The 17,273-nt window shown below is 51.0% G+C and overlaps 9 protein-coding genes across 9 annotated transcripts; 3 read left to right on the forward strand and 6 right to left on the reverse strand.

The window, feature by feature from the left end:
• Positions 1-299: 299 nt before the first annotated feature.
• On the reverse strand, positions 300-1,961 carry N7489_002292 (putative alpha/beta hydrolase; the record flags this gene model as incomplete). Its single annotated transcript, XM_056708047.1, has 1 exon — positions 300-1,961. The coding sequence occupies one exon, from the start codon at positions 1,959-1,961 to the stop codon at positions 300-302; it is 1,662 nt and encodes a 553-aa protein (XP_056572349.1).
• Positions 1,962-2,247: 286 nt separating this feature from the next.
• Positions 2,248-3,441, reverse strand: N7489_002293 (lactonase family protein; the record flags this gene model as incomplete). The annotated part of the gene is made up of 3 exons (XM_056708048.1): positions 2,248-2,603; positions 2,656-3,129; positions 3,189-3,441. 3 exons carry the CDS (start codon positions 3,439-3,441, stop codon positions 2,248-2,250), a joined length of 1,083 nt encoding a protein of 360 aa, XP_056572350.1.
• A 630-nt stretch (positions 3,442-4,071) lies between these two features.
• N7489_002294 (carboxymuconolactone decarboxylase family protein) lies at positions 4,072-4,757 on the forward strand (the record flags this gene model as incomplete). The annotated part of the gene is made up of 2 exons (XM_056708049.1): positions 4,072-4,077; positions 4,131-4,757. 2 exons carry the CDS (start codon positions 4,072-4,074, stop codon positions 4,755-4,757), a joined length of 633 nt encoding a protein of 210 aa, XP_056572351.1.
• Positions 4,758-5,006: 249 nt separating this feature from the next.
• Positions 5,007-6,786, reverse strand: N7489_002295 (uncharacterized protein; the record flags this gene model as incomplete). The annotated part of the gene is made up of 3 exons (XM_056708050.1): positions 5,007-5,447; positions 5,499-5,808; positions 6,764-6,786. The coding sequence occupies 3 exons, from the start codon at positions 6,784-6,786 to the stop codon at positions 5,007-5,009; spliced, it is 774 nt and encodes a 257-aa protein (XP_056572352.1).
• Positions 6,787-7,241: 455 nt separating this feature from the next.
• Positions 7,242-8,770, reverse strand: N7489_002296 (M20 family metallopeptidase; the record flags this gene model as incomplete). The annotated part of the gene is made up of 6 exons (XM_056708051.1): positions 7,242-7,477; positions 7,540-7,667; positions 7,728-8,031; positions 8,088-8,176; positions 8,233-8,615; positions 8,675-8,770. 6 exons carry the CDS (start codon positions 8,768-8,770, stop codon positions 7,242-7,244), a joined length of 1,236 nt encoding a protein of 411 aa, XP_056572353.1.
• A 1,510-nt stretch (positions 8,771-10,280) lies between these two features.
• On the reverse strand, positions 10,281-10,478 carry N7489_002297 (uncharacterized protein; the record flags this gene model as incomplete). Its single annotated transcript, XM_056708052.1, has 1 exon — positions 10,281-10,478. One exon carries the CDS (start codon positions 10,476-10,478, stop codon positions 10,281-10,283), a length of 198 nt encoding a protein of 65 aa, XP_056572354.1.
• Positions 10,479-11,479: 1,001 nt separating this feature from the next.
• N7489_002298 (uncharacterized protein) lies at positions 11,480-11,968 on the forward strand (the record flags this gene model as incomplete). The annotated part of the gene is made up of 1 exon (XM_056708053.1): positions 11,480-11,968. One exon carries the CDS (start codon positions 11,480-11,482, stop codon positions 11,966-11,968), a length of 489 nt encoding a protein of 162 aa, XP_056572355.1.
• Positions 11,969-11,976: 8 nt separating this feature from the next.
• On the forward strand, positions 11,977-12,632 carry N7489_002299 (3'-5' exonuclease; the record flags this gene model as incomplete). The annotated part of the gene is made up of 2 exons (XM_056708054.1): positions 11,977-12,519; positions 12,570-12,632. The coding sequence occupies 2 exons, from the start codon at positions 11,977-11,979 to the stop codon at positions 12,630-12,632; spliced, it is 606 nt and encodes a 201-aa protein (XP_056572356.1).
• A 606-nt stretch (positions 12,633-13,238) lies between these two features.
• On the reverse strand, positions 13,239-16,744 carry N7489_002300 (uncharacterized protein; the record flags this gene model as incomplete). The annotated part of the gene is made up of 2 exons (XM_056708055.1): positions 13,239-15,704; positions 16,688-16,744. The coding sequence occupies 2 exons, from the start codon at positions 16,742-16,744 to the stop codon at positions 13,239-13,241; spliced, it is 2,523 nt and encodes an 840-aa protein (XP_056572357.1).
• Positions 16,745-17,273: the final 529 nt, after the last annotated feature.

Below are 17,273 nucleotides of genomic sequence, written 5' to 3' on the forward strand. Positions count from 1 at the left end.
TTCAAAACACATCCCGATCAATCTTCCCTTCCGCATGAACACCCTCCTCTACACAAGATATTCCGACTCGTTGACGCCCCTTACTATACAATAGAAGTCCTGCAAAAGGCGTTCCTTTGACGTGTATCCCTGTACATGGCTGGATCCGAAGTCACGAGACGATGGAACAATACTCCATACATGGAGGGAAGATACAGTTATGTCTCATTGTCTCATCAGTGAACATATTGAACACATTCATCAATCATTTATTTATATGCCGAACAAAAGCTATTTACACATAACCCATATAAATCCAATCAACCATCTATTTTGCTGAGGAACTCAGTCACGACTTCCGCGAATGCCACAGGCTGCTCCACCATGGGCAGATGGCCGGCACGGTCGATGATCTTGAGATCAGCGCCACCACGTAGATCCGCGGCCATCTTTTGCATTGTCTGGGGTAGGACACCGTCGTTGGCTCCGGCGACGAACAGACCTGGTACAGTGGCAGCAGCCATACGCTCCCGGATATCGTAGGCACAAAGGGCCTGCACGCTATGGGCAAAGCCCTTCAAGCTGTTGGTGCGCACAGCCTCCTTGACGGGCGCAAGGACCTCGGGCTGGGTCTGGTATGATTCCGGCACGAACCAGCGACGGGTGGTTAGCTCGGCCAACTCTTCGCCGACAATGGGCTCATTGGTATCTGGATCGGTAGATCCTTCCTTCTCACAAATGGCGACACGGTCACCCCATGCCTTGCGGTTGGATTCGGGAGCGGAAGAGTTGGTGTCGCAAGCGATGAAGGCCCCAATGCGCTCCGGGTGCAGAACAGCAGTGTTCAAAACGGTCACACCACCCAGACTGACACCGATCAAACGAGCGGCCTTGGGAGGCACACGCAAGGCCTCGAGCAATGTAGCCAGATCAGAGGCCAGCAAATCGATGTTGACAGGCTGCTCACCACTTTGGGAGTGTCGGCCTCTAGTCAAATAGCGCACGACACGGTAACGCTGGTTCTGCTGATGAGCAAAGAAGGCGTCCACAAAACGATCCCAGATGTTCCAGTTGACCAGGATGGAGTTGCTCAGAACGACGACGGGCGCGTAGGGGTCCGTGCTACCCTCTAGGCGGTAGGGGATTTCAACACCATCAGAAGTAGTGACGAACGACTCGACAGCCGGACGGGTGGTCGAGGGAAATGTGCGAGTACGGCCATCATTTGAGTTCCAAGGCCCAACGACATCCGGGGCAGCTAGCGCAGTGAGTTCACGGGGCGCAGGGCCGAAGGTGTAGTACCACTCATATACGCGACGCTTCTTAGAGGTGACCACCTCGCTCATGAGACGCGCACCCCATGGTGTATTCATGGCGGCCTTGTGGGCATCGCCTCCAAGGCCATTAACGGGAGCATACTCGTGGAGAGCCAGCGATTCGCGCGGGGCGGCGGGATCGATCGCCGCCGTGACGAAACGGCGGCTCCGGCGCCATCCAGGCACACGGGAGAGCATCTCGAAATGTTCCTCGCGGTACCATTTGTCCAGGTCGGCTTGTTTGGCGGGGTCTGGGTGAGTGGCAACTCGGACGGCGATAAGGACGCTACCCCGGGTCTCGGCATCTGTATCGGCTTGATCTTCTAGCGGGCGGAAGTTTTGGCTGGTGCGCTCATCGACTAGATCGTACAGTAAACGGCCGACATCAATTTGGGCCATGGTTTTCTTCTCCCGCTCAGTCTTAATCAAGTCGGTTCTTAGATCCAAGTAGGTCTTGCGGGTCAACTCGTCCATGTCGGTAATATCGTACAAAGCCACATACTCAGGCTGCTCTCCATCGGTGGCACGGAAGCGAAAGCCATTAGTGACAAAGGGCAATCGCAGACGTAGAGGTCCATGTTCAGTATTGTACCAGTCGTGGAACTGGGTGTCTGGCAGCGAGCCCTTCGGCTGCATTGTCACGTAGAGAAGACCGGGAGTAGGCATAATGAAGAATAAGGGAGGAAAAGAAAAAGAATCCAATTTCAACAGACACAACTCAGAGAAGGATTCAAAAGAGTTCAATCAAAACCAGACATAAGAACACTTTGATATATATCGGCTCTTAAGACTTGCCCCTCATCCGGGTGAAAGCAGAACCCGAACTTGACTGCCGATGACATTTCCCTTTCTTTTTTTACTTCTTCTTTTCTGGTTTATGTATCAAAGTAACATATACATTCTACCGTAAATATATGTACATATCATCTATTCTATTTTTATTCTAATTTCTTCAATCATACCAGATGGCATTCATACCAAATCCTTGCTCGGGGATATCCACACGCGCGACGCGTGCCAGCTTCTCGTCACGCCAGCGGTACATCTCAACAAATCCAAGCTGGTCATCGCACAGTGCAAGCCACTCATCACTGAAGTCACAGGGGCTGACAGCGTTGGAGTGACCACCGCTGGTCGAGGTAGGGTTGATGAAGAGCTGGCGCTCGATCTCACCATGGGGGCCGAGCTTGAACGCAGTGATGTAGCCAGTCACGTCGAAATGGTTTGAGCGAGTAGTGGCGAAAAGGTATTCTCCACCCTTGGTGCAAAAAGTCACATCTCCGCGATACTTGTTGCGCGGGGGAAGGCCTAATGAGAGATTAGTTGCTAGTTTTCACATCGGTCGCATCGTCACACTCACCGGAAGGCAGTAACGGGTACGTGATGTGGGTGAATACTGGCTTGTGGGTGCGCTCATCGATCACGTAGACTGCCAGTCGATTGCCCGCCTCCATCAGCGCGTATAGGTACTTGCCGCTCGGGTGCATCTCAACCCAGCGGGGGTGGTCGCCCGCATCGGGAGCGTCGAGGCAATCCACCAGTGCCAATTCGCCCGTCTTGGGATCCTTGATGTGCGTCCAGATCTTGTTGGCCGTGAGATCGGCGGAGTATAAGTATGTCTCCGTGGGGTCGAACACCATGCCGTGGATACCTGTGTTAGGAAGATATTCGTAGTTCTGGATGTTGCGATCCAGACCTCCGTCGGGCTGCACGGAAAACACATTGCCGTAACCGGCGTGGTTGTAGAAAGGGTTGCCGTAAACATTGTAGGGAGGCTTGTGGGCGGCAAGCACGAAGATAGCACGAGTGTTGGTTTCGCTGCTGGGAGCCAGAGCTAGCACGAAAAGAGACGTTAGCGAGAGGAAATTGTTTTCATTGACATCTTGGACATACGGTGACCAGCAACCGGGTGCGACACTTGGTGAACGATCTCAGTCGGGCTATTGACGGCGAAACTGTTCCACTTCTTCATAGCTGCGCCATATATCGCCTTCTTATCGTGAGAAAACGTCATCCATGAGATTGGCTCCGCTTCTGGGATCTCGGTCTTTTTCACCAGCTCCAGCGTGAGGGCATCATCGTCAAATTGCACGGTATAGATGCGCCCGGGGGCGGTCCAGGTGCCGACCATCAAATGATGCTTCATTTTGGCGGTTGCGGAGTGAGAGAATGACCGAGATGTTGAGCCAGATGCCCGTAAAAAAGCAGAACGGATCATGTATAAAGAAATTTGGATATAATGGAAGTTCAATGTTATCCGCATGCGGGGATATCGGCATCGAGAGGCGGCACCCCGCGGCTGTATGTTTTGACTCCAATGCCGGTGGAAGTACAATCCGGGGTAACATCCAAGTATATCTATCCTACACAGGTTTCTCTTCGGTTTGAAGTCATATATTTGAGCCTTGTTCAGCTACTCGTGGACTATTGCTCAGCTTGCTCAGTTCTCATACCTCAGATAGAACAAAGTAGTATGATCTAGAGAGATATAGTATATCCCTGCATACTAAAGACCACGCCCCGACTCTAGCGGATATTCTACATACATCATTTGATTGTTATTACATATCAATTATTTAGCTGTCTCTTCCTATACAACCTTTCAAAAGTGGGAAGTAAACATTTAAACGTCTCGAAAGGGAATATTAGAATCCCTCCGGAGAAACACTCCCCCACATTGGCGGGTAAGATATTTCCCGGTACGATGTCCCCGACTGTCAAGGTGCCGTTGAGGAGAACATGGCTAGGTAATACATACATTAGAAACTGGACTCTAATGTACGTGATTCAGCGTAGACTCACCATCAAAAATACCTTCAAATCACTCGGAATCAGTCATACACGCACCATGCGTCTGCCCTACGCCCCTTCCACCCCGCCTGTCGATGCGCCCCCGACACAGCCGACATCTATGCTCGCATCGCGGAGCGCAGAAACCCCCGTCCTCTGATCCCGCTTGACCTCTCCCTCCTTCACAGCCCACCTGTCGCCGATGGCTGGAACAGCTTCATCGGGGCTATTCGGTCGCGAACTCTAGTGGACTCTGGTGTTATGGAGTTGGCAGTCTGCCGGGTCGCTGTACTCAATAACGCTGTTTACGAATGGAATGCTCACGCCCCACTGGCTCTCAAAGGTGGTATCAAGCCCGATCAATTGCAGGCTGCTCTTACACTGCCCTGCACCGCCGAGGGAGATATTGCTGGGCTTGAGAGTAGCGCCCTCACCCCGCAACAGCGCGCCGTTTTACGCTATACCGACCAGATGACTCGCACCATTAGAGTTGATGATACTGTCTTTGCTGAATTGAAGACAGTCGGGTACGATGACCGCGAGATCGTGGAGCTCACCACTGGCATTGCCGGTTATAACTGTGTGAGTCGGTTCTTGGTTGCGCTGGACGTCGGCGAGAACAATGCTCGCGAGATGAAAAGCGTGGATGAGGTGGTCGCCACTCTGCAATAAAAAGTGCCGTACGAGAATGAAGGGAACACAACACAGAGAGGCACTCTTGACGAACGATCTACACAACATTGAGATTGTTAGAGCACTCCAGGTCTACGAGTATGTATATAGTAGAAGTTTTGGGCACGACCAAGGTGACAGGGTGGCCTATCATGAAGACAACAAGCAAGCAAATGGACATGAATCGATAGCAGCTGGAGCTACGGAAGATGTGAGATATTAGTGTTGGTCTATGAAGGTGAAAGTAGATCACCGCGCATGAAAGCGCTTTAGTAAAAAATCGGCCAGATTGATATACCGTCCCTGGCCCACGTCTTGCAGGGCTAGGACCTGCTCGGCCACATCATGCGCCCAAATAAACTCGGAATGAAAGTCGCGCAGTTCCCATAGACGCTGACGGAGCCAGCTTTGATGCGTTATATCATTGGTTTCAATCGCTGCCATCAACAGCGGCCAGTGTAACCGCCGAAGGAGCCTCGGGTCAGACAAGAATTGTTTTTGACAGATGTCAATGATCCCTGCGGTAGCTTGTTGGTGGATGCCTAGAGGCAAAGCATCGACGCAGAGAAGCCGACGGTGGAGGAGGACCTGGCCGTAGAAGGTAGAAACGGCCATGTATATGGTATTGAGCGTACGTCGAGCAGACACACTACCCGCAAATCTCGCGGTGATAAAAAGGTCTGAGAATGTCTAATACAATCAGTAATTCTCTCCACGCCCAAAGGGACATATATAACTGACTTCTCGGGTAGCGAGGATCTCACGGAAAAGGGCTTCCGCGGACTCGGCGGTACCAGCCGCGGACTCGACGAGGACTTTCCAAGTCCGATGGCGTAGGCAAAATCCCACATGCAGTAGCTCTAAAACTCTGTAGTTTTCAATATCGTCCAGGACTTCCTCGTCGGGATATTGCTCGCCCCAAAAACATCGGCCCCAGAGACGGGCACAACGATAAAGATGGTCCGGCTGCAAAGCGGGATTCCCAGTCTGGGCCACATAGTCGTTAAGTGAATCGGTAAGACCAATGGGACGGCAGCTAGCATCAATGTACCTATTTGGTCATCAGTGGGAGTCGTTCGAATGATGGCTGGATATGAGCTCACAGAATCCACAACAAAAGCTGCTCAGGGATGAAGGAGACCTTGGCCATGGTCCCTGAATCACTGGCCAATGTATTTACTCCGGGAGAGCAGAACATATCATTAACATCTTTGATGCGGAATAGTTGCGGGTGTGTTTCCAGAAGCGAGCGTACGCCCTGGAGGTGGAGTTGAAGCTGGACCATTAGCCGATTAATAACTGCACCGATCAATGAGAGCATTCTTACATGGCGCACTGAGTTCCCGAACTGCCACTCCCAAGCTATCATCAGAAAAACAGTAGCAAAAACCGTCCCGACATCATCCAATGAAACCTGGCGCGGCGTCTCGAGCAATTGCCTGAATTCTTTGACCGCCTGGCTGTAATGGTACCGGCCATGATCTTGAGAGCGTACAATCAGCCCATTGCGATGCATATCACATGCACTTAGCGCCAGTATCATCCGCATTATTATTCTATTTGAAGCAGCTGGACCTTCGTAAAGGTGGCTATTTTCTCGGGTGTCCAATTAGCCGGTTGTCATTTCTCACACCTATGAAAGTCTCACCATAAGCTGCTCCACTTCCATCTCTTCATGTAGTAAAATACGAGCGAGGAAGAAGGGAAGTACTGGAAGTATTGTCGATCAAGGGAGGTGAGTGTCAATGAATTGGCGCACGCGACATTGACGTCCAGGGAAGGGCATATGGGGGTCGGGATTGGCACCGGATTGAACGTATCAAAGGGAAGAGCGTCGGATGCCCAGGAGACCGGCGAGGGACTTGCAAAAAGGGCATCCGGTTGAAAGCCGACAAGGTCCTCAGCTTTGGGCGTCGGCCATGAGGGTTGTTCGGAGGTTTCCGGTGCAGGTTCGAGGTGCCGGATTTGCGTGCTTCGTCCACGCTTCACCGGGACACCCCACTCACAATTGAGGCGCAAGGATGAACATCTTGCGCAGACTGGTTTCTCTTCACCGCACTTGACCTTGCGACGGCGACAGGTACTACAACCTATCAAGAAGTGAGTTAGTCGGCCATGTAGGAAAGGGAAGGATACCCTACCACTCTTGGAACGTGGTCCATTACGTCCAAAGCCCTGCATGGAAATCAACCAGCAGGGATCAACCTGCAGACATGAGCAAAACAATTGAAGACAGCGAATGAAAAGAACCGATATTGAAAGGGTATCGGGACAGTGGACTATCTCAGTGCCGAAGCCGATAAGATAACGCGGGGAAAGCTGAGTCATCATGACGTAGTTCCGACTTTTCGGATGCGCTACTCTATTTGGTATGCCCATTCTCTTAGTTAAAGACTTGACTTTAAGCTCAAAGATAAGGCTTTGCATAACCACTAGTGGTAAAACGAATGGGGTTTAAAGTCATACGACCTTAAGACTATACATCTACTCCTCCCGTACAATCTCATCTTTCCATTGACGCCGCGCCAAATCATACATGTCGTTCTCCACAATCATGTCCCAACCGATCAATGCCAAAGACTTCCCAACGATTAATGCCTCAGCATGCGCTTCATCTGTTCCAGCGGCCGCTGCAAACGTTGGGTGATGTGGAAATGAAGTTGTAGGGGCGGGAATCGCAAACATTGTATGAAGCGTGGGGGTCTCGTAGCTAACATTTCCTAGAGTTGAAGTGCCACGGGTCAGTCCTGTCAATTCAACGGAATACATTCCGATCACATACCAATATCTGAGGATCCTGTTAGAACTTTGTCATGTCGCTTAAGGACATTGCGACTATAGCGCCCCATGTGGACCTGATAGCGTTCACAGAGAGTATCATTCAATCGGACATCGGTATAGAGTTCATTCCTTGAAGCGAGCGTATTAGTAACCATTTCATCTATGTAGGATGGATACATGGATACATACTCCTCAATCTTGACTTGACATCCAGTGGCCAACGCACCAGCCTCAATGCAATTGCGCAATTTGCCAACAAGGGCATTCAGTCCCTTCAAGGTAGGGCTGCGCACCTGCCAGAAAGCCTTCGTGTAATCCGGTATCACGTTTGCTACCTTGGGCGTATCTAAGAAAGCACAATGAACACGTTGATCCGGAAGAAGCTGCTGTCGAAGAACCGCAACGTTGTTGTAAGACGAGACTAGAGCATCAAGCGCGTTGATCCCTTCCCACGGGTTTCCACCAGCATGAGCATTTCTACCCGTGAATTCGCCTGTATTGAATTATGTTCGTCAACATGGAATCCCAGAATTAAATCGGACGACTCACAATGAATATTCTTCCGCGCGTTCATAGGCGTTCCAGCTATGCCATCGGATGGCTCTTGGTCGGGATAAATCTTTTTGGGTCCAGGATGACTACAAATCTAGTCAGCAATAAGATTCCATCTCCATTCATAGGGGCAAGATCTCACGCCATCAGCGAAATGTCGACATTCTTGTAAGCGCCGGCATCAATCAACTTGGCCTTTCCGCCCCCATTTTCTTCGGCCGGAGTGCCTAACAGCTGGGCTCTACCAGGGATGTTAAATTTGCTTATGGCAAATGACAGCGCAAGAAACGCAGCGATACTGCTTGTCGCTATGAGATTGTGACCACAGGCATGGCCGATTCCAGGTAGTGCGTCATATTCTGCGTTGAAATTGACCAATCGCCCACCGGTTCCACTCAAAACCTCAAAGGAGGTTTCAAGCCCATAAGCATGGCGAGTAACGGTGAAGCCTTGTCCTTCGAGGAAGTCACAAATTGTATCATGGGCGCGGTGCTCCTCGTAAGCAAGCTCTGGGTTGGACCAGATCTGATAATCATCAACATGCTATCCTTGCAGATTAAATCCAGGCATAAGGACGAACGTACTCGATGGTTCAATTCCCGCAAGTCTTGTTGTAGTGCCTCAAGTGCGGCGTCGACAGAGGTCTTCACCTCCTCGATATTGATGGTTGTGAGAGTCATAATGTTTTAACTGTCTCCCACTATACTTATCGTATTGAATTGGAATCGTCTTTCCTGAAGGTCACCAAAGACTCTGCGTACCTGAGTATGAACAAGATTCAAAATCAAACCTGGATTGACGTTTGATCAAGTAGGAGGGGAAGGCGACGTGGAATACTATGCCAAAGTATCCTGTTGCTGTGATAGGCTGGCTCACTGAATGGCGGTTATTCTCCGCTATATTGGCGAGCTCGGCAAGAGCCTATGTGTCAGAACCCTCGGCAATCTCCACAGGCTAGCAGGATCCGGGGTATGTGCGGAGTATCCTCTATTATATATAATGTTATACTGGCGGTGGTAACAGGCTTAGCCAGTGAAAAGATTGGGATCGGAGTCTGAAATTCATCCTATTCCCAAACTCAGGTCCTTTTTCTCATAACCTTCGTAGTCCATCGTAGCCATCACCTGCGTGTTTCCTTTTCTTTTCCCGGTTTACTCTCTTTGGCTTTTATTGGGGTGAGGGGAAAGTGGGTTGCCGTTGCCGATGAGCATATATTGCCGACGTTGTTCCAAGGTTTCTAGATCATGAGTTCTCTATGTTGTATGAGCAATACATTATTTAGACCCTCTAGTTATGTGCATTGCACAAATTCCAGTTCGCGCTATGGCACCAATAATGACGATGATGCTTTGAATACAACATATAACATAGGCCATAGTAAGGCTTGGCGTGCATGCAGTCAAATACGACGACAAATCTATATGATCCCCCAGGGCCTGTTTTTGCTTGCATTATCTTGCCAAAGCCCCAAGAAAATACTGTAAAACAATGTGCCAATTAGTCTAGGCCTTTTTACCATGGTTCCCAGTGCACATATTCGCACTAAGTATCAGAGATTCTGTAGGTAACCCACTGGTCCCAATTGGTGCTAATGCTCCTCTCACCAATCTCTACCTAGGTAGGTCAAAAGGTATATAATATTTCATGTCCTATAGCGACATTATGTTCATGATTGATATTATTCGATTACGATAGCTCGCTACTCTGTCTCGACGGCTGTTTGACGACTATCAAACGGGAATTCGAGTATAGCATACGTACCTTGCTGCATTTTATGCATTTCAGGGACTGCATTGCCTTCCTTACCTTGTAACTACATTTTCTAAAGGCGAATATTATACCAAGTATCATATATAGAACTCGACGTCATGTTACTTCTAATCAGAATGTGATCCGACAATGAGGTTTCGAACTTTTAAGGTGTTATTCGCCGTATTAATAGGTTCCCCTGTAGATAGTAAGGGACATCTTATACAATGTATGTATAACATTTGACATTCGATTCAATTTCGGCTTCATCCGGATTCAGATTAATATAGGATAAGCTGTGCAGCTCTATTGTCTCCAATGGATTTTCAAAATGCATTGTCTCGCCTTGCCTTCTATCAGACTTACCTTCTACATCAATGATAGCAAACACATTCGCGTCGTTTCTGTTTGCAAATATTTCTGCTTCTTTCCTCTCTGATTTTACTCTTTGCTTTGCTCTCTGCTTTCCTCTCTGCTTTCCTCTCTGCTTTCCTCTTCCATCTTTGCTTCTTTCACCTCTGCTTTACTCTTTTCTTCTGCTTCCTTCATCACTCCTTTCATCTTTGCTTCGTCTCTGCTTTCTTCTGTAAAAGTCCACCACCGGGAAAGTACCATCCCAAAACCCATCCATTCATCCATCATGGACCGCAAATCGGAATACCACCGAGGTGACCTCCAGCCACTGCAGCATGTGGAGTATCCATGTCCTGTGTGCAAGGATCGATGGTATGAGACAGAACAAGGTTTCACTGATCATCTGAGAAACGACCACCAGATATTCTCATGTTCAAAATGCGAGAAAATCTTTGCGGCTGCAGATGAGTTGCTTCGACACAAGGTCGAAGCAGGACACACCGTGCCCCCCAAAACCAAGCGCAAAGCCAAAAACCGGTCCCCAGTGAAGTCATGTGAACGAGCGGTGCAACTTCCCAAATCGCCGATGCATCTATCCACACAGGAGACTACCGCATCTAAGGGAAATGACACGGACAGGCGGGCGCAAGAAACACCAGCAACACCATCAACGGTCGCCACAACCTCATCCCATTTCATCCCCCCGACAACAACTAATCCGACCTTCTCGCTAGTCTACGGTGGAATGAAGAACCGATGGACCGACCTGGAACCACAGGAGCGAACCCTAATCCTCAGGTACCTCCTAGGAAGGTGCCACTCACTGGCCCGTCTCCATTGCCAGGGCTACACAACTCCGAAGACCATCCGCACTGCAGCCTGCACGAAGCGCGGCGATTTACACCTGCAAATCAACCAAACGTATCGGCTCCACGCCAGGTAAGGAAACCTGGAAAGGATACGATTGGGCGACGGCAGTTCTATACGACCTACAAAAAGGCGACTGGGGGATCCCCGTCATGTGGATATCAGACCGCGATAAACGCTTCGTGCAGGGTTTCTGGAAGGGCCTTTTCACAGCATTGCGTACGAAGCTGCTCTACACTGCTGCATATCACCCGTCTGCCGACGGGCAGTCTGAGAGGTCTAACCAAACTGCTGAGATCTGGCTGCGACATTGGCAAAACTTGCATCAAAACGTCGACTGGGATGAGGGCCTCGCCCCTATGCAAGCTTCGCTCAATGCGTCCGTGAACACTTCCACAGGGGACACTCCCCATAACCTAATGTTCGGAGTCAACCTACGCATGCCGTGGAACCTTCTCCGTCAAGCCTTCGTCGGCTCCCCTCAAGCCGCTCGACAGGACGCCGACGAATGCGCAAAGTACGCCGCCATGGTCATAAAGCAACGTTATGACCAGCGTCACACCCCAATCTTCTTCTCCGCCGGTGACTACGTCTACCTACGTCTTGCTCAGGGAGCTGACCCAGGTTACGTGCTTCCCTCACGAAATATCACTCGCAAGCTCACACAGCGCCACATCAAGTGTCGTGTTATCGAGCGAGTGGGACGTCTCGCCTACCGTCTCCAATTGCCACCAGAACTCGCCGGCGCCCACCCAGTGGTCTCGGTACAACACCTCGAGCGAGCGCCGGCCGAAGGCCATATGACCTCCACAGAACCACCATCAACACATGACCCCCGTTTCCCAGAGAGCCACACCAAGCGCACACTTTCACTGGCGGCTCCGCGCATCGAAAAGCCATCGTGGTAGCCTGTGAAATGATCGAAACAACAGTCAGCACCAGCGTCCTGGCCTTCATAACGGCCATCGATTTCCTGACAGGTGAGGTCCTTATCAACAGCTACGTCGCGCCAACGGCGCCTGCCACAAACTGGCTGACTCCAGTCACTGGCATTACGCCCGAAGCAATGGACGCGGCGATCGTGGATGGCAAGGCCTTTCTATCGAATGATGCTGCGCGCCGTGCGCTGGACAAGTTCCTCGATAAAGATACGGTGGTCATTGGTCATGCAATCCAGCATGACCTGCGTGCTCTAAACTTGTTGCATGGTCGGATTGTTGACACCTCTGTTGTCACAGCCGAGGCTGTGTTCTCCAACTTTTCTTCCAAGACAACGCTTCCCCGGATCTGGGGGTTGAAGACCCTTGCAAAGGACCTGCTGGGTATCGATATTCAGCCTGAGTTGGCACACAATCCCCTTGAGGATGCAGTGGCAACCAGGGAAGTTCTGATCTGGTGTCTGCGTGGCCCTGAGTGTCTGAAGGCCTGGGCTGAGAAGGCTCGTAGCTCGTTCGAGCGGGTGCGGCTCCAGAGGGGGAAAACAAGAAGGGGACGAAGAATGTGGAGAAGAAGGCTGGTGGTGAAACTGTCCCCTCGGCCAAAGCCCAGGGCAAGAAGCGCTTCTCCAAATGAGAGGAGTTCAGCTTTGGCCCCCAGTTGGAACGGGGTACTGAGGAAATGGAGGGCGATCAACGGGCCATTCCCCCATAGTCATCATCCTTGGTCTGGCGATTGGTCAGGCTGGGTGTGGTTGACCACTACGGGGATTGGCAGCGGAAGACAAGTTCACTGAATCATGTCGAAGTATGAAAGTCATTTGAAATATCTCTCTTCTTATATTAGGGCAACACACCTTAAACTGAGTAGAAAGATAAATCCATGCAGTACTACGTAGGAAACCAGATATGCAATTAAGTATTCTCATCGTTTAAAAAACTAAATCACACACGAAACAAAAGAAACTGGAAACAAAGCAATATTGGGGATAGGGGGAATTTAACGCCAACTTTAGAGAAACAATGAAAAGACAGGCCAAGTACAAGCACACAAAGAAACAAGCCAATAAGAATAGGACTGTTTTGGAAAAGAAAAATCAAACATAGAAGTAATAAACTCGATATGAATACGAGAACACCTCTTCAGAATTCTCTATGCATGCATCAAAGCGCTCAGAAACCAAAATTCAGCGCTAAACACCTTGATCCCAGATCGGATACATAACAAGGTCGATAACGTGTTTTAAAGTATACTCCGGCTGGCCTGGCTACGACTTGTAGCGCGGCTCGGATTCGTGCGACTAGGCTCGTCTTCCTCAAGAACATCGCTCAGACGCGTGGGGTGGCGATGGCGCGGTGTCACGGACTCCCACCCAGTGCCAGGTCCCCAGCCGGCGCCGGTATAGTCCGCAGCGGAGGCCGGCGCAGGCGGAGGGATGGTAGAGGCGGCAGAGGTATACGCGCCGTCTGGCATGTAGTGACCCTCTTGCAAGGATTGGTCATACTCCTCGCTTCCCTCTGAGGGAGGACCAGGTGGGTAGCTAAAAGTGTTACCGTGCGGGTCTTGGGAGTAGTGTGCATATTCCTCGTCGCCCGCTTCGCTGCTGCCGACGTAGGAACGCGCGTCGGGTTCTGAGGTTGCCGGGCCTGGGTATGGGACAGTTGGGTTCTCGTGTTCATACAGTGGACCCGGGTAAGGGGCTTTTGAGGTAGGTGGGTCAACCTTTTTGGGCTCGATGAAAGGGTCCGATCCGGTGGGAGACATCGGCGTGCCGTCTTCGTAGTATTGTCCGCCTGTGCTCCCTGCGGACTTGCCGTATGCGTCGGTGCCCATGGATGTGGCTGCTTGTCCGCCGGGGTATGCCCCGTCGCGGGTCTGTGGGCGTGTGGTGTTCTGACGACTAGGGAGCCCAGAAACCATAGGCACAACCTGAACACCTCCAACAAGTGTGGGCTCTCCGTTGCGCAGGGAGTTGGTTCGGTCTCGCTCTTCCTGTTCACGACGGCCAAGCTCCTCCCAGGCACGGCGTGCTTCCTCCTTGGAAATCTGGAGTTCGCGGCGCATCTCTTTCAGCAACCCCTCAGCCTTGACCTTGTCCTTTTCGGCTTCCTGGGCGGCAGAAAAGGCATCGGCTCGGCCTTGGCGTTCTTCTTTCAGCTGGCGGTTGAGGTCCGCCTGCACTTCCTTGGAGCGTTCCTGCTCAGCACGGGTGTCGAAGAACCAGCGCTGGAACTTGCGTTCGGAGGAGGCTCGCAGACGTTGCAGTTCAACCACCGCATGGAATAGATTGGCACCAGCGGCAGACAAGTCTGTAATCTGTCGAGCCAATTGCTGGCTGAGTGGATCACGCTCTAGATCCTCATTGTTTTGTTCGAGCTTGCGCATCCAATAGCCGGTGAGACCCTCCCAGTGTGAAGACAGCGTTTCCCATCGCTCAAATGCATGCGGAAACCCAACTCGCTTCGGCTGCTGAAGAGCTTGGGGAGCACCAGGCTGTCCTGCGGGTAGGGCCTGGGCAGATTTGGAGAAGGCACTGGGTTTCGGCTGACCTCCATTTTCTGCCGCACTCTGCGAGCGGCCGTGCTGAGGCTGCTGCCCAGTTGCTTGTGCCAGCCGTGACTGATTAGGCATTGGCCCCGTCGTAGCAGTCAGTGGTGCGGTCTGGTGTTCTGATGGTCGAGTACTTGGCGCAGCATCTGCTGCTGGTCGGTAACCGGAGGATGTGACGGGCACGGTCGGGGCCTGTCCTTCGGGGCCCCTTGATGGTCGGGGGACTCTAGTTCTTGATTGGGAGGTATTGTCGGCGGCAACGCCAGCGTACTGTTGAGCTTGGGCCTGGGCCTGTGTCTGGGCCTGGGCCTCGGCTTGAGCCAGCTGTTCTTGCTCCAGTTGTTGTCGTTCCAGTTCTTCCTGTTCCCTCTCTCGAGCCTCGTGTTCCGCTTTGCGGCGAGCTTCCCGATCCCGGCGCTGTCTCATTATATCCGTAGGTGTCCTCATACCACTGGGTGGCTGTGATGTCCCTGAGATGGGATTCTGGGGCACACGGGCTCCACCATTTTGAACCCGGCTGTTGCCCACAGGTCCAGCGGGACCAGCGACGCCTACCATGTCTGACATAGAAGCATTCACCTCGTCCCAGTCAGTAGAGAGCTGCAGCGGTCCACGGATAGCTTCCTCGAGGGCGAAAAGGATTGCTGACGCGGTGCGCGTCGAGACTCGGGTGGTTCGCTGCGGCCAGTATGATGTGTTGAGGAGCTGGTACGGGTCGTCGATTGTAGACCCGTTGTCGTCGGTCGCCGCTTCGGAAAGGGCCGGACGTAGCTCTGCGATGCCACTGGCTGGGGCGTGTTGCACTTGCACAGAGACCGGGGTTGTACGCGCCGGCTGGGGTCGGTTAGGGTGTGGAACCGGGGCGCGTAAAGATTCTCGACGGAGCGATTGGCGGACCTCTGTCTGGCGAGGGATACGACGTAAGGGACGCTGAGAGCCAGAAGCACTCGGGGGTCTCAATTGGTGATCGGCTGAAGTAGAAGGCCGTTCAACAGTGGGCGAGCGTTGCCGCGCAAAGGTCGTTAACGTTGATGGGTCGTAAGAGTCGTGAGCTTCGTCAAACACTTTCGGGGTGTGTCGAGGCACCTCTAAGAATGGTTGGTGAAATCGTGGATTGGACGACAATGTGAGTGTTTGCGTCACTGATTCAGCTGATAGCTGTCAAGGATCGCGATCGCAAAATCAACGATCGCTCCGATTTGGAGGGTTTACAGCCTCAGCGGCTGTACAAATCAATACTCAATGCACAATATAATGCAATTGAGAGAAAGACAGAAGCAATTCGAAATCAGGAGAAGTGAAGGAACGAGAAACGGGTCGGAGTGCGAGGTGGCTGGTTAATTGAGATGGCTGGGGTTTGCCGCAGCTCGAGCTGCAGCCCATCCAACGTGTCTCGGGGATGAAATGCCAACCCTCAAAGTCCGGCCGTCAGATTCGAAGAGGAAGTGAAGAAGAAGGAAGAATACTGGAGGAAGCTGAAGGGTGATCCACGTTCAAATGTTCTAAGGCAGGAATGCCAGCGCAGCCCCTGCCCTAATTAACCCAAAGGCTTTGCTTTTTTTTTTGTCTTTTTCAGGGCTATTACGAGTAGATACCTAACCTTGGAAGTACTCCGTACTTTTTCATGTCAGATCTTCAATATCCAGGGCAATGTCGTCAATTCCAGATCATAAACGTCGCTGCGCAACCAATTTGGGAAGCAATACCCCAATAATTAGCTGCACCTGTACTGAGTCGCACGGACCGGTGCTGTAGTACTGCTGTAGTACTCCGTACCTAGGTAGGTAATGCAAAATTGAATAGTTCAAACTTTGGAGCTATGCAGTTTTTAGATGTGTGTATGTGTACGGAGTAGTATACGTAGACCAAGAATAGGAGCCTGTAGGTACCTAGGTACCTACCTAGGTACCGAGGGCTAAATGAATTCGAAGCAAATTCCAAGGTTCAATTTCGCCGTGCCATGGTTGACTTGGAAGCTAAGAACCTTGCAATAATACCTAGGTAGAAATATAAACTAAATATATATAGTGATGCGTTGGCAGATCACACTGAATTTTGCTATGTCGGGCAACAATATATACTTTTTGATGTACTCCGTTGAGATATATATATCTGCTACGTCTTTGCCTGTTCCCACTCACCAGATTATTTTCATTATGGCCATTCGTTCTGTAATCTATTCTATCCACAACATCCATGAATCTTGGTTATGCTCCATCTGATCCACTGGTTCATCTTCACGATTCTTGGAACGAACCTCCCCACAGTTTGCGTAGAAAGGGAAAGGGGTATTTCCAATTTTCATAATTTTCGTTATTTTCAATGATTTACTACCTAGGTATCTACATATCTAGAAAATATTATTATTCCACTTCAACACGGTGAAGATGTTGTATAATATCCATATACATGCAACTGTTGCGCCGTTTCCCCGCAATGACATCGCCTCCAGGATGTTCCGGGGCCCGAGGTCGAAAGCGAACCTGGAAAGTAAATCCAGGTTCTTCACATTCAACAAGAATCTTAGATCAAATAAAAATATAAGGCTACAAACAGATCTATGCCTCTGGACATTTTCGGCGCTGAAAACAAATCGAGAATAAAAAGCTACCACAAGAATCCCGAAAGGCCCCGGGCTTCAGTTACCATAGCGGACGCACTCATAAAGATCTAGGCCGTCGCGGAAGCCCTCGAAGAGACCCGTACCACCGCGGCGATCCCCGGCTT

This window comes from Penicillium chrysogenum, assembly GCF_028827035.1.
Source record: "Penicillium chrysogenum strain IBT 35668 chromosome Unknown utg000001l_segment0_segment0, whole genome shotgun sequence".
Lineage (NCBI taxonomy): Eukaryota > Fungi > Ascomycota > Eurotiomycetes > Eurotiales > Aspergillaceae > Penicillium > Penicillium chrysogenum.